The 14,040-nt window shown below is 36.6% G+C and overlaps 2 protein-coding genes across 2 annotated transcripts in view; both read right to left on the bottom strand.

Moving 5' to 3' along the window:
- Positions 1–1,053, bottom strand: part of Tgi (Tondu-domain-containing Growth Inhibitor) — a 31,740-nt gene extending 30,687 nt beyond the window's left edge. Inside the window, exon 1 of the mRNA XM_028320403.1 lies at positions 676–1,053. The gene's annotated coding sequence lies outside the window, so the exon portion shown is untranslated. The remainder of the gene's footprint in view (positions 1–675) is intronic.
- A 2,906-nt stretch (positions 1,054–3,959) lies between these two features.
- Stacl (SH3 and cysteine-rich domain-containing protein) overlaps positions 3,960–14,040 on the bottom strand; it is a gene marked incomplete at its 5' end in the record, with an annotated part of 55,435 nt that continues 45,354 nt past the window's right edge. The window contains 5 exons of the mRNA XM_028320387.1: positions 3,960–7,629; positions 8,463–8,639; positions 9,046–9,276; positions 10,015–10,157; positions 11,786–11,914. Of these exons, the coding sequence (XP_028176188.1) occupies positions 8,496–8,639; positions 9,046–9,276; positions 10,015–10,157; positions 11,786–11,914 (647 nt within the window). The remainder of the gene's footprint in view (positions 7,630–8,462; positions 8,640–9,045; positions 9,277–10,014; positions 10,158–11,785; positions 11,915–14,040) is intronic.

Genomic DNA, 14,040 nt, shown 5'->3' with positions numbered 1-14,040 from the left:
GATAAAGACGCGTCCACGTGACAGGCGAAATTCCACGCGAGCGAAACCGCGTGCAGCTGCTAGCTTTTTATTGCAACCTAAATCGAAGAATGCGTCTGTGTTCGCTTCAGCGGGTGACCCACAATGCCGAAATGGTGGTTTGTCACTTTTGTCAGACAGAGAGTCTCAAGTGCTGTCGACTGCTCGCCGATCGTTCGGGGTCACATTGGCTAAATAATCGGGCGGTGTTTATCGTGCTTATCACCGCGCTTGCGCCCGCGTCTGCCCGCGCTCGCATTCCAAATATTTCGACCGCGAAGTCTGCGAACCATGCTCGCCTCCCATCCGTATAGCGGATTTTTTGCGAGCAACCGGTGTACACCCGCACTTATTACATAGCAATTTTATGTACCTACAGATGATGGAGTCATTGGCAGTGCCGATCTCAGTCAAATACAATACAATAGACGACTTACATTCGCAGTTCGTCCACTTATTATAACTATGTAGCTATTATGTAGGTAGGTAGGTACCTGGTGTTTATAAGAATTGTGCATTGTGCATGCGTATCGTATCAACAGTAAGTACTTGTACATTATTAATTAAACAAATGACTTTTTATTTAATAAGTACCTTTGATAGTATGTAAGTCCCATAATAAAATAAATATAAGTTACAAGAATCAAAACAACTTACTGTATTGGGTTTCCCACGATGATACACACAACTGTACAGCAAATTATAAATATTTTCACAGCTAATAAGTTTCCAACAAATACAAAATCGTAGATCTAGTCCAAACCAATTGTCCAAGTTACTGAAACTTCATAACAATCTCAAAACCGGCGAATAACAAAAATCAATAGTTAACAAGATCGCAATAACACCGTTTACGATGGTTGTAACAACACGACTGGCAGCTGTACGTACTGCGGTGCGAAAAAACGTACCGACTTCTACCGTTTATTATCCATTGTCCGTCAAATACACTGTTTTATTTGTTGTTATTTCATAAAATCCAACTATCGCGCCACGACTCTGTTGACGAAATAGTCGCGTTTGACATTTGAGCCGAGCCCACAGCGATTGGAATCCGCGGAATGTCAAATATTTTCAGTAGCTCCATCTATGTGAGGGAATGTGAAGCGAGCGAGAGGCGGCACACTGGAGCGTGGCACGTAGCCTTCTACGGCTTTAATTTGGTTTTATACCTATTTTTATTTATGATTTTTTTTAAATTGTTTTTATTTGAGTAAATAAGCGAAATGAATAGTAATATTTAATGATAAAGCAGATAAAGTATGAAATAAGAAAGTGCGGCGCGCGTTCGCGAATTCATTGGAATGCGTCCAGTTATGGCCGCCTCCGACGTCACCGCGCAGGCGCGATGGTTGGTTGTCTGGTAGGGTTATCGACACACGGCGGGTAGGGTCAGCACAACCTGCGCATGTAGCGTGACAGAATCTGCTCCGCTTCGTAACTTGCATTATTTAAATGCGGTGCCCAAATTCAATTAGAAATAACTCGGGAGCAAAGGTCGAGGGAAACTTCTTGCTTTAAGTACTACGAAATGTAACTTATGAATTAATTATGTCGTACGAAACAAAAAAAGGTTTCTTATTTGTTCTACGAACCTACAAAATTACAACAACAAAATAACTTAAATTATGTCGAGGCCTTTTCCTCCTAAGCACAACCTTATATTATTGACAATCAAGATAGCTACGCGCAGGTACGACCCTGTTTTTACGAAAAAAAAACATTAAAAAATATTTTCTGCAACAAAGACACACATCGTACATAGCCTACCCTGAATACCCCTCGGCCTCAATGCTTAAATATGCAGCAAAACAAATTGTAAAAAATAAGTACAAAGTTTTATAGAATCAATATTTACGAACCGCTGCCGCCATCTGACAAAGATTCGGAGTACTAAAAAGTCCCCTTACTTGCTGTGACGAAGCTCATCACTTGCTTTTTTACGAATAAAAATGCCCATGTTTTTGGGATGTCGAAACACTGTGCGTGCTGTGTATTTGATCGTAGAGCAAATAAACAAAATAACAATTTATCTGAATCTTTAATCTATCACAAAGATATTATATTCAATGAAAATTATAAACTAACTGACTCTACTACCCAAAAAAACCTCTTCGTGAATGGAATGGAATCTTTACGTTATGTCAAAGTAATTAAAATTAATTACAGAAATGAAACTAGCATATTTATTGACACATTCTTTATTTTATTCTAACACAACATTCTTAAATCTCGGAAATAAATAAATGCATTGTCAACGAAATTTAAGCGACATACACTTTAATAACGAACATCCATTTCACTATTATAAGGCTAATTAATTTCTTGCAATTTCTTGCTAAGCCTAATTTGGTGATTTTTTTCAGTGTAATAAATAGCTCATCGGATAATTCGTGGTTAGCATTTTACGTATATTTTTCTACAATTTCAGGAATGTGGCCACTGTGTAATTTAAAAAAATATAAAAACGATAGAGACGCGAAGTGAATGACCGTTTTTTAGACATTTTTAGCAATTAATTTGAGTTATTAAAAACGCGCCGTCATTTTTTTCAATTATGTAGAGTCATGCTGATGAGCGCTATAAGCGCCTAGTATATTAATTGCGGCAAATTAACTACGCGTCTTGTGCGAATTCAACAAGTACTGTACAAAATCTGCCCACAATTTTTTCGTAAGCGTAGCAATTGTTTTTCAGTCGGTATTCATGATGAAATTAGGTAAAGTATCATAAATGTTAAAGGAGACCTCTCTTTGTATAAGAACAATGTGCAGTATTTAGTGGGGTCAAGCAGTTAAGTCTCAGGACTTAAATTATTCAAATAAAATGGCACACACATTTCGTGATCTTACTTTTAGACAATGTAATTAAAATTTTACTGCGTGTTTTTCGAGTAAACCCGAAACTCTAGGAGATATCTTTTCCAGAGACGGCAATTCAAGTTTTTGTAACATATCCGTGAGTTTAAAAATAAATACTACAACATTCAATTTATTTCACGAAAGTAAATTGCACAGTGGTTCACAATACCAGAACCAGAAAAAATACATTCAAAACATTTTATAATAAACTTGGGATAATCATACAGTGTCTTTTATTTTATCATTACTTACTAAAATATCCATTTAGATATAAACATCTCACTTGGGAATCGTTTCGCAGGTATCTCTAATATCTATCACAATAATATTAGGTAATAATTTGGTTCCATGTTTCGTAAGTGATTTATATTATATATTTTTAAATAGATAAAATTAAACGACTGATAAGGGTGGAATATGCTAGACAAAGTACTTTCTTTTTCACTAGTGTGTGTATTCTTAAACATATCTATGTAGAGGAACATTTGGTGCTTTTTATCTTCAATCGAATCGAAGGCTATCGTACGCCTATCTATTATTCTATTTTGTGATTGGTGCTTTAAGTTATTATGCCGATTTTATTTCATATCTGTCTTTTTCGGTCCTTCAGAAAGTCTTTCTCATAATACCGTTACCAAATCTTGCAGAGTCTTGAAAATAAGTTTGAAAGAAATCATAACTTTCACATTAGTGTTGTTCATCATCATGGGGATGTTGCCTGGGTCAAAAAGCAAGAGTTTTAATTAGTCCGTCAGTTAACTTATCAAAAAATACACTACACGTATTTTTCACTTTTTCAAACTAAAGAAAATTTAAAGAGATAAAGCGCCCCAAAGTTCTTAAGAAGAGGCCCGTGACGTCAACGCTTGCTTAAAAATGCCGCACGTTGTGACGTCTTGCGCAACTTCAACGCACCATAACTATGTAATTATTTGTTAGATTGACAAATAAAAATATATTTGTCCAATATTTTTTGATATTAAACATTACGGACTAAAAAAATTTTTTTAGGCAACTAGCCTTAAACTGTTTCATTTTGTATTTCTTCATTCTTTATATTAAACTCTACTTGTGTTCGTTATTTAACTCTAAAACTATTCCACCCAGAAATAATTTTAATACACATTTGTTACAACTAAAACTAATTTTAATTTCAAATAAAGTCAAGCTTGAAACCTAGACATTGCAACCTACGAACAATGGTTACCTATTATATTATTCAGTATGTACCCACTTTAGGTGAGTAGGACTCACAAAAGATGCTGTGCATATCCACGAAAATATCTTTTGTCAATAACAGCTAATTTATGCAGCTGTTAAATACATATTTCATATGTTTATACTTGTGCCTGCAATCTTAAATTATTAAAAAAAGAGATAAAAAATACCTATAAGTATTATTTAATTGTTGTTATTACTTAGATTGTAGGTACTTATATTGTTGGAATGTTCGTCTAATTATCAAGCAAACTTTTTTCTATCGGGTAAAAAGGAATAATTATGATAAAATTAGATGGCAAATCATAAAGTTAAAATACATTTTATGTTAACTCATTAATTAGTGAAATAGATAAATAGTAAATAGGTACATAATAAATTCGTCATCTTGCAACAGCTTGCAGATTATTATTTTGGAGGGAGACTCTTAACTTAATTAATACTCGAATACAAATATTTAAATCAGTCAAAAGTAAATGCAAGTTATCACAATAATTTCAGTTAAATAATACAATGTAGTTATTATACATTAATATGGGGAATAGATAAATGACCAAATTTCGAGAAGCGGTATAGCCTTATTTTAAAAATAAGATCACCGTCTGGCCATGTAGCATATGCATAAAGTGATTTATTAAACAAAATTAAGATTGCAGGCACCTCTACTCCATTAACTCCATAGGATCATAAGGTGACATCCAATATCCATATTAACTAGATCCCTATCTACAGTTACTTAGAATAACGCCTTACCTACATGCTGTTATCTTACTTTAAAGTGTACTGTGTATAATAATATTTTATAAATATTATGCAATAATACCTTCATAATCATACTTAAAACTTCAAGGGGACGGTATAATGCATTAACTAAATACGGTTATATAATTTTGATTCAGATGTAGAGCAGAAGTAGACGAAAATATAAAATTAATTGCACATAAAGTCACTAAGGCCCGTATCATGAAACAATTCTCAAGTATGAAAGCTTGAGTTTGGATCGAATTTAAGCTTTGTTTTATAATACGAGCGCAGATATAGGAAAATAGGTTATAGTTATGTACCATCTCTATCTACAATTTTAAGTATGTAACTAATCGTGACGAATCTCGTAGCTAAGTAACTGTGTTGTCATAAAATATGAATTTCAAAGAATAATAGTTAAGTACGCTAGATACACCTTGCTAAGTAAATAAAATAATTTTAAGACGATACTCTACCTATTAATAATAAGGTTGTATGATGCTGATTTTAAATAGGTACATTAATAACCTGCACAAGTTTCTAAAGTAACCTAAGTATGCTTCATTAGGTACTTTATCCGGGATTCTTCTAAGAAACNTAAGAAATCTGTAAGATTTTCGCCTGCATCAATATAGGCAATTCTTTGCCTTTAAAATACCAAGCAAGCTTTTCGCTGGCATTTAGGTATATCGAGTCGAACTCAACTACCCAGAGTACAAACCCCTAGATAGACATTAGGCGAATTTAAGGGTTCCATACCACAACAATAAAAAATATTTTATATCGATGAAACTATAACCATACTGCTCAAAAGATGGCTCTATGATGGTAGAAGGAGGAAGAATGAAGCGAAGTATGTACGGAACCCTTAGTCCGGGAGTTCGATTCGCACTTGACCGTTTTTCCTTATAAGTTTAACATTTTTATGGAACCATAATAGCTTTAAATTTTGCCGAACTGGCATAGCATCCCTGTGACTTGTAGCGATCTTATTTAAGTACACAATATTCTTGTATTTTTTCAAAAATTTCATATACACTGCTTTCATTATTCTTACAATAAAATCTTAGACAAAGTCGACAACAACGATGTAAAGTTTCGGTACAATCTTTATCAATATTTTTCACATGAGTGCTTGTCTACGTTAAAATGGCACGGTTGTCTATTTTTTAATTAGGTACACGATGTCGTTAATATTCATATTATTTATTTTAGATTAGGTCAAATATAAAGGGAAGTATAAAATATCGACAATAAGTTTCAATTTTAGGACATAGGTACATAAGTAGGAATATTTTTTATTTCTGAATTAAGATAAAAGCTATTGAAGTATTAAATAATAATCCTTGCACAAATATCGATAAAACACCTTAGATTACTGCTTCTGTTAAAAATTATGAATGCAGTAACAATAATTTTAATTTCTTCAAAGCCTAAAAGGGCTCTAGAACGAATATAGGGGCATAATATATTTATAGGTAACTAGTTTCTATTTAATATTAATAAAATAATGTATTTATTACCGATTCGACAAGATAGGTTAGACAACCAAGTTGTGGTTATTTATACATAATCGATTCGAAAAGATAGGTTATACAACCAAATTGTGGTGGTTATTTATACATAATAATTATTTTTCATGTGACGAACTATGCAATCAAATAAAATAAATATTTTCTCAAGCTATCTGGGATTAGATCCTATTCTATGCTAAATATAAAGGCTACGGGGTATTTTATATGTTTTCCTAGCTTAACGTATTCGTTCCTCTTCCTGATAAATAAGTAAAAAAAATACGAACAAAAATATATGCTGCCTTCCTTTAAAATTATAATAATAATATAATTTATAGTATAAGACGAATATATATTTCCAAAAACTTTAATGCAACATAAATAGATCTCTCCGAAAACTCTTCAAAATTCGTTCAATAACGCTTAACTAATTACACTATAATTTTATATCACAAATTAATAACAGAATGATATGTTGCAAATTTTACATATATTATACGATAAATTATACATGTTATATGTATAATAAATATTATAATAAGTTTCTTATACATAAAATTGGGATTGTAGCTAAATATAGGCCGATTTGGCAAGAGGCAAATCATTACTAAACTATGGGCGGATCCGATCAAGCGAGGAAAAAAATTAGATGTATAATAATTGATCAGTTTGAATATTAGATAGATAGCCAATAATGATTGGTCAGTATCACCAAACAGCAGCCTTCATCTTCCTTAAATCTAAATCGTCGATAGAGCCGATAATCCCAACTCCCAAGTCTACGCTCAACCATGTACTCATCAAAGTAAATTGAAATCTGAAATGTAAGTACAAGGATCCGCCCTCGCGATTGAACTCCTTTGACAGTCGGAAAATAATTACAAAAAGAATTGCCTGACAAAAAGCAGCGGACGATCTCGCGACATCAGAGGCCGTCGGTCTCTGTATTCCTCCTCCTGGGCCACTCCTGCGCAAGGCATCATCCTCAGAGGTCTGGTGGATGATGATGCGCCACATCGCCTGCACTGGGTCCTCCTAACATCTAACGGCCGTCGCCACCACCAGACCCCTTCTGAATTGGAGTCGCGCCTAGTTTCTGGTCGCCACCACCCTTCGGCTGAATCGTACCCTGAAGTTGATGCCTCGTAAGTTTGCTTGCTCGTCCACGTCTTGTCCGACCAGGAGGTGTCGCTGTCGCAAGGAGTAACTGGTGCGCTACGGGTCGGTTTCGGTTCGTATAAAGTGTTCCTGTCTTCAGTGAGCGAGCCGCGTTTCTAGAATGAATAATGATAGTCTGATTTAAAAGCTGAAATAACGGCTTTTGGGACACTTTCAGTTGGTTTTTGTTTTTAATTAACCTGTGTTTGGTAAATTGTTGACAGTAGATACTTACTTCTTCGAATAAAATCAATATGATAAAATTAATAAATTGCTTTAGTAACTCAATCTACTCGTGCTATTTAAAATCTTTATTAGGGCTTGGAAGATAATCAAAATGGAATTTGAGTGTCCATTTTATTAACAACTGTCGAAAGTACTAATTAATAGACTTAGGCTGAGTTGCACCAACTAACTTTAACCGTAACAATAACGATACATTAACCGGCGCTTTTTGTATGGAGTTTGACAGATTTTTGACGTTTGTTAAAGTCAAAGTAAGATGGTGCAACCCAGCCATAGACTGCATCCAATATTGACCGATGATTTCTTAATGAACCTATAAATAATAAATCAATATTGTGTGACGCGGTGAAATGAACTCTGCACCTGTCAAGGGCATCAGTCAATCAAACACAGACTTTATACCATCGATATTCAATTCAAGATCAGCAAAGGGATAGGAGTTAGATCAATTTTAAGTTTTCTTGCACTGTTTATTTCCAGCGCTTTCCTACTAACTGTCACAGAGCATTGGTAAGGTTAAATTTAGAGAAAGCGCAGCGTGCGACGTCAACCCACAAGGTGGACCGACGACCTCATAGGTAAAGACGCTGGATGCAGGCCGTTACCAACCTGTCAATATGGAAATCATTTGGGGAGGCCAATGTTATGTATATCCTGTGGCTCAAATCAAAATGATGATGATGATAATTATGCTGACCATTACCTTCAGTATGTCGAAGTGAGGCAGCTTGAAGCGTCACACCTCCTGCAAGAACTTCACCGGACACACACCCTGGCGGTTGTCGCCGGAGCGGATCATCACCATGCCGTCCACCTCATCACCGACCTGGATCACGATTTGGTCGCGGAGCAGCATCAATCCGTTGTCACCATCTGACACCTGAAATGAGAATTTGCGACCATGAACTCAATAGTAGGTATACAGATTAATGAGAACATGTATGACAGAAAAGGCAAACTAGGAATTGTGAACTGCTGAAGACTTTGCTAAAGGGTTAGGAAAGGGTTAACATTTTTTTTTAAAAAGAGCCTGTCATCAAAGACAATCATTTTGTAGCATCGCAGTGACGAGTTTTCGCTATGACGTGCATCGTAGTAGCATCGCATTAGAGTGCCTGTGCATCGCCGCTCGCGGTAAAGTAGTTAACACCATTCGGAACACACATTAACAAAAACAATTGACGATATGCAAACCCCTAGTCAAAATGATTTAAAATTGTTATTAACTACATATTAAAATAGGTATTTATTTTTAGTTGTTAACTTATGTATTTAATTAAAATTACCTGCAAATTATGGGTGACTTGCAACGGGCGTTCGCCAGCTTGGAGTTTAGTGCAGTACTTGGATGGGAAGTATCCGATCTTGCCCAGGCATTTGCCCTTCCACCAGTCGGGGTCTGAGGTGTCGATGACGGTGACCTTGTACCCTGCCTTCAGATCGAGCTCGTCGGCGTGGCGAGACTTGAAGTTGTACAGGATCACGTACAGATTCGTGGGCAAGAGCCGTTGGTGCTTCTGAAAAATATTATTAAAAAAAGTTTTCAAATGTTTATTATGTTCAGGTAAGAGCTACGCTGCAGACTGCAATAGTTGTTGACTGAAGTTTGGAACTCTTTTAATAGAAATACCTATCAGTGGGGGAGGGACAACACTCAACAGTGTCTGATACATTCTGTGCCTAAATCCTCTTACATACCTACAGGTCTTTCACTATACTAACTTTCTTGTTTAGGTATTTAAATTAATCCTTGTTTAACAACTTTCAAGCTTGTTGCTTTCACTATTTCAAATACTTTAACCGCCACTATTTGCTTATGATTGCTTGGCTTTGAAAAACTAACTTGAATTGAAGTCTCTAGGATTGTAATTGCTGGTACAATTGAATATTAGTTTGCTCGAGAGTTTTATAATTTCATCAAGTTTTAACTTAATATTGAATTCTTCAAACGAGAGCGACTTATGTTGGATCTTTGAGCTATGACTTTTTGTTTCCTTTGTACTAGATTAGGAAGCTACGAATTTTTCAATTTGATGTCGAGTTAAGTCCGAGGGAATACATGATAAATTAGGGGCAGATTTATATTTGATCAGTTAAAGTTACAAATTACACAATATTTTTCGGACAATTTCATGTTACCATCGTTGTAATAGTAAAGGAGAAAAAATACTTGGTTCCATTTTTGACTCTTTCTTTTTCATTACATTATGTGTCAATTTCATTGGCTTGGCAGATAAAATTGTAAGTATACTCACACTTGGCTGCTTCACAGGTGAAGGACAGGGGCTCGCGCTGTTAGACGACAGGCTCTTATCAGGCTCGTCTGGTAGCTCAACACTGCTCATGCGACCGCCCCGGGCGCTCAGCAGCCTCCTGCTATGCACCGGCGAAGATGGCGCTGCACATACCAACCGCCCTCAACCACTCGCCAGAACGTTCGAAACAATTGACAGTGCTAGTCAATCATTCCGAAACAGTCATTTGTTACACTCAACAACCGTGCGCACGACATACATTTGTGATAGTGTTACGAGAACATACAAATCACATCTCAAAGTTGAAAAGATGAATGAAATGAATTTTATTAGTTTAGTCTTTGCAGTTTAGTTAGGGATAGTTTGTTAGCTAAGGATCAGAATTGCTTTATGTTATTTAAGCTAATATTGAGGTTTACACAATTGGATAACTTTTGCTTGTTGAGAGTAGAGTCAAGTTTTGGAGAGAAAGACATTCTTGTTTTTCATTTCTTTCATCTTTAATGAATACAGAAAACATGTATACGAGTGCATCATTCATTTTTTTCTGTATTCGATAATGTTAAACACCAACAAGAGTTCATACAAGACTTTAGTAGTGTGTGTGTGCTCTGATTAGAAAAACAAGGCCATAAAACTTGAGTATCTTATTAGATTACAGCTACTTATCTAGTAGGTAAATACCGCAGACAAACATGCTGTATCGTGGAATCGATAGGCCCTTCATATAAGTGAACCTTGCGTACGTATCGTATCTCCAGTAATATAAACAACTCGTTAATAAAACCCCGAAAGCACTGTTATATTCTACGGCGATACAAAAATAATCTATTATTACAAGCATCATTATCGGCGGTATCGAATTCATTAATTTATATCAACGTACATGAACGGGTGTATTTATGAATCGTGTGGTTATTAACTCTATTTAAAGAACCATGCCTCATGCAAAGTGCTCTGCATTTACCTAGAAAGACAAGAAAACAAAAACATAAATGCATGCCACAAAAACACAAAAACAACGTAAAACATAAACAGGCTAACAACTCGGTTCAAAATAGGGATGAATTTGATAAAAATGGTAATAGCCAATGTGATTTTGGTGATAAAATCGACAAATGTAAGGACTTCAAAATTTTCAAGTTGTAAACCAGTTGTTTCATAGGACCTGCTTACTCACATACAACGTCAAGAAGGACACAAACCGAAAAAACAATATCAACAATAAAGTTTTAACGTGTCGCCATATAAATCTTCGAAAGCGGACCACAAAAGAGACTTAAAACGAAACACAACGAGTTAAACCTATTCTATAACACACAAGCTAAGCCAAGGGACGGATTGGAGGGTGAACATCGCTTGTGCTCACAACATTGCTCGACATAAATTTACCAGAGTCCAAAAAACCAAATGCGATGGAGATAATACTCTCATTAGTCCCTCAAATGAGAGTGATGCCAGAACCGAAGTTGAAGGGGCAGTTAAAAGGCGATTGTGTTTTTGACAAAAGACAATCAGCGATTCCGTTAGTGTGAAGCAGTGAATCTTCAACCATACCAACGCGTGCAGATCGCCATCGCCGGCGCAATCATAGGCCAATGACAGGTCGCGCGACCCATGACAGTCCGCGCGACCTGTCATTGGCCTATGATCGTGTCGGCGACGGTGATCTGCACGCGTCGGTGTGGTTGAAGTTTTAAACGAGAATTGGAGCAGTGATAAGCCAGAGGTTGTTTGGACCCGGTTGTGTTGTTACTGGCGATATTCGTACAGAGTACTCGGCTGCCCTGCGAGGGCGCTTGGTTGGCCGGGCGGCGCCGCAGTTCCCCGCACTCCGGCGAGTCCAGCGACAGGCTCTTCATCCTAAGGTTCAACTTTTGTCGTCTCGGTGAGTGCGGCGCTACAACATTCGATCATGAGCATCACTAACTTACCTGACGCAATTTGCAGCCCTAAGTGTTAATGAATCAAGTCTATGTGCATGAAAATGATTCCAATTACTTTAGGGCACACACTGAAAACGAAATTATATCACCAATCGTGTGAAATGATCTGATGATGCGACTGATTAGACTAGGTTGATAATTTCTTTTTCAGAACCAAATTAATTGATTATTAAATTAGATAACTTATGTACTTATTTGTATTCTCAAAATTCACACAAAATGTTTTAATGTTGTTGTGTATGTATAAAAAATATTATAATGTAAGTATATTCACACATGAAAACCTTATGCACGATAATAATTAAAATTAAGTACTAATAGAACGATTGCATGTAATTTGTTTAATTAATATTGTGAATAGGGCTTTCATTTTCAGTATCTTTGTACAAACTACAAACAGGCAAACCATTAATAAGAATAAAAATAAATCCAGTTAAAAGTGCTCAAGCGTTGCAAATAAAATTTATTAAAAAAAGATTGGAAAATATCATAAACACCTAAGAAGAATAGTGGAGGCAGATTTTACTGAGCTACTGAACCGTCTACAGCGTATGCTACAAGAGTGAAGGCTTTTGAATAATGTTGTTGTCAGTGACTACGTTTTAACAAGTCTATTTAAATCAGATGCAGCCCGTCATCAGCAGCGTTCGTTGGGTACACTAAAAGAAAGGTGACATTTATGAATGAGATATCATAACAAATTGTCCTCGATGCAATGAACATCTCAATAACATAACTTCTACGGGGATTCGATTAGATACGGTGTCTTTTGGTACCAGGTAAGGGACTGGTGCGGTCTGCCTGTCTCAACATTTGGGCACTCTTCGAGTTCTTCATCGACCCTGTGTGGACAAGTAAACAGGAACGAGTCTATTATTACTTTTATCACTTCTCTACTGAAGCCAGACGCGGGCGACCCTGTGGACTAAGTAAAGAAAACAAAACTGTGAGGCGGTTGAAGAAAGCGAAATGAAATAAAAGGTTAGTCTTTGAAAATAGCCTCGAAATACAATTTACGTGTTTTGTATGTGACGTATATGCTCGGCGTTAGTCAGGCTTTTCGGAAAGTTGTGAATCAATCGTGAGGAAAGCGAAGTACTGGAATTCGAGTTGTAAATGTGATTAGACTGGGAATACGGCTGCAAGTGAAAAAGGCGTTTATATTTCTTGTATAATTGTGTAGTTAATTGGTCGATCAAAAACATGCGCTCATTAAAACCGCATCAAGCCATGCACCACTTACGCCCAAACTTCTGACTGCTGAAAGGTCGCTTCCGTATAAAATTGAGAAAACTGTGCAACTCGAGGGTAAACCAGAAAAAAAGAAAGCTTATTTCGGACTTTTATTGTAACAGTAACAATATACATATCACAGTACGCGGGGCGCATCGGGGTGATTATAATATACACGTCTGAGAGGCGGCTGTCGACGACTAGCCGATACCGCGCTGAGTCAGTGCTCTGCCTACAAGGCGATAAGATTAATTGTTTCAATTCCCTGAGGTGGAGTGTTGCTAATCATTTTTTCTTCCGAACGCTGGCCGTGGACTTGAGAATTGATGGCGGAGGGTCACCGTTTTCGTTAACAAAACATAGGGGCTGCCCGAAAGGTCGCGTCGTCGTCATCTCCGACTCTGCAAAGACAACGAGGCAACAAAACAAAATAAATAAAAAACAAAATTAACACAAGTCATAACAAAAACATAAAATAAAAGGATAACATTCGATTGGGGATGAAACTTTGTAATGTTCGTCGAAGCCTATCACATGAGGTGACAAACCCTGTGAAAGGACAAAATCAAGCATCTAAGGTGTATTGGCCGAGCTTCGTCTAGTTAAGTCCTATGTCTAATCTAACACTGCAATCGCGAAATAAAAAATAATGGAAATAAAAATGTATACTGAACACACAACGAAAACGAGGCACCGAACCCAGGAAGAAGACGGGACAAACAAAGCTTTTTTAATTCACAGCCTGTGAGATTGAGTGGGCTTTGCGCTACGGCAGCCGTGGGCGCGTACTTTCCGGCAGCGAAATGGACCGGTGCTGCGGCGAGCCACGGCGTGACCGCGAGCCCCA

This window comes from Ostrinia furnacalis, unplaced genomic scaffold (assembly GCF_004193835.3).
Source record: "Ostrinia furnacalis isolate ACB-3 unplaced genomic scaffold, ASM419383v2 OfSCF7368, whole genome shotgun sequence".
NCBI lineage: Eukaryota > Metazoa > Arthropoda > Insecta > Lepidoptera > Crambidae > Ostrinia > Ostrinia furnacalis.
Note: the sequence above shows the minus strand (reverse complement) of the source record. Positions and strands in the feature narration are given on the sequence as shown.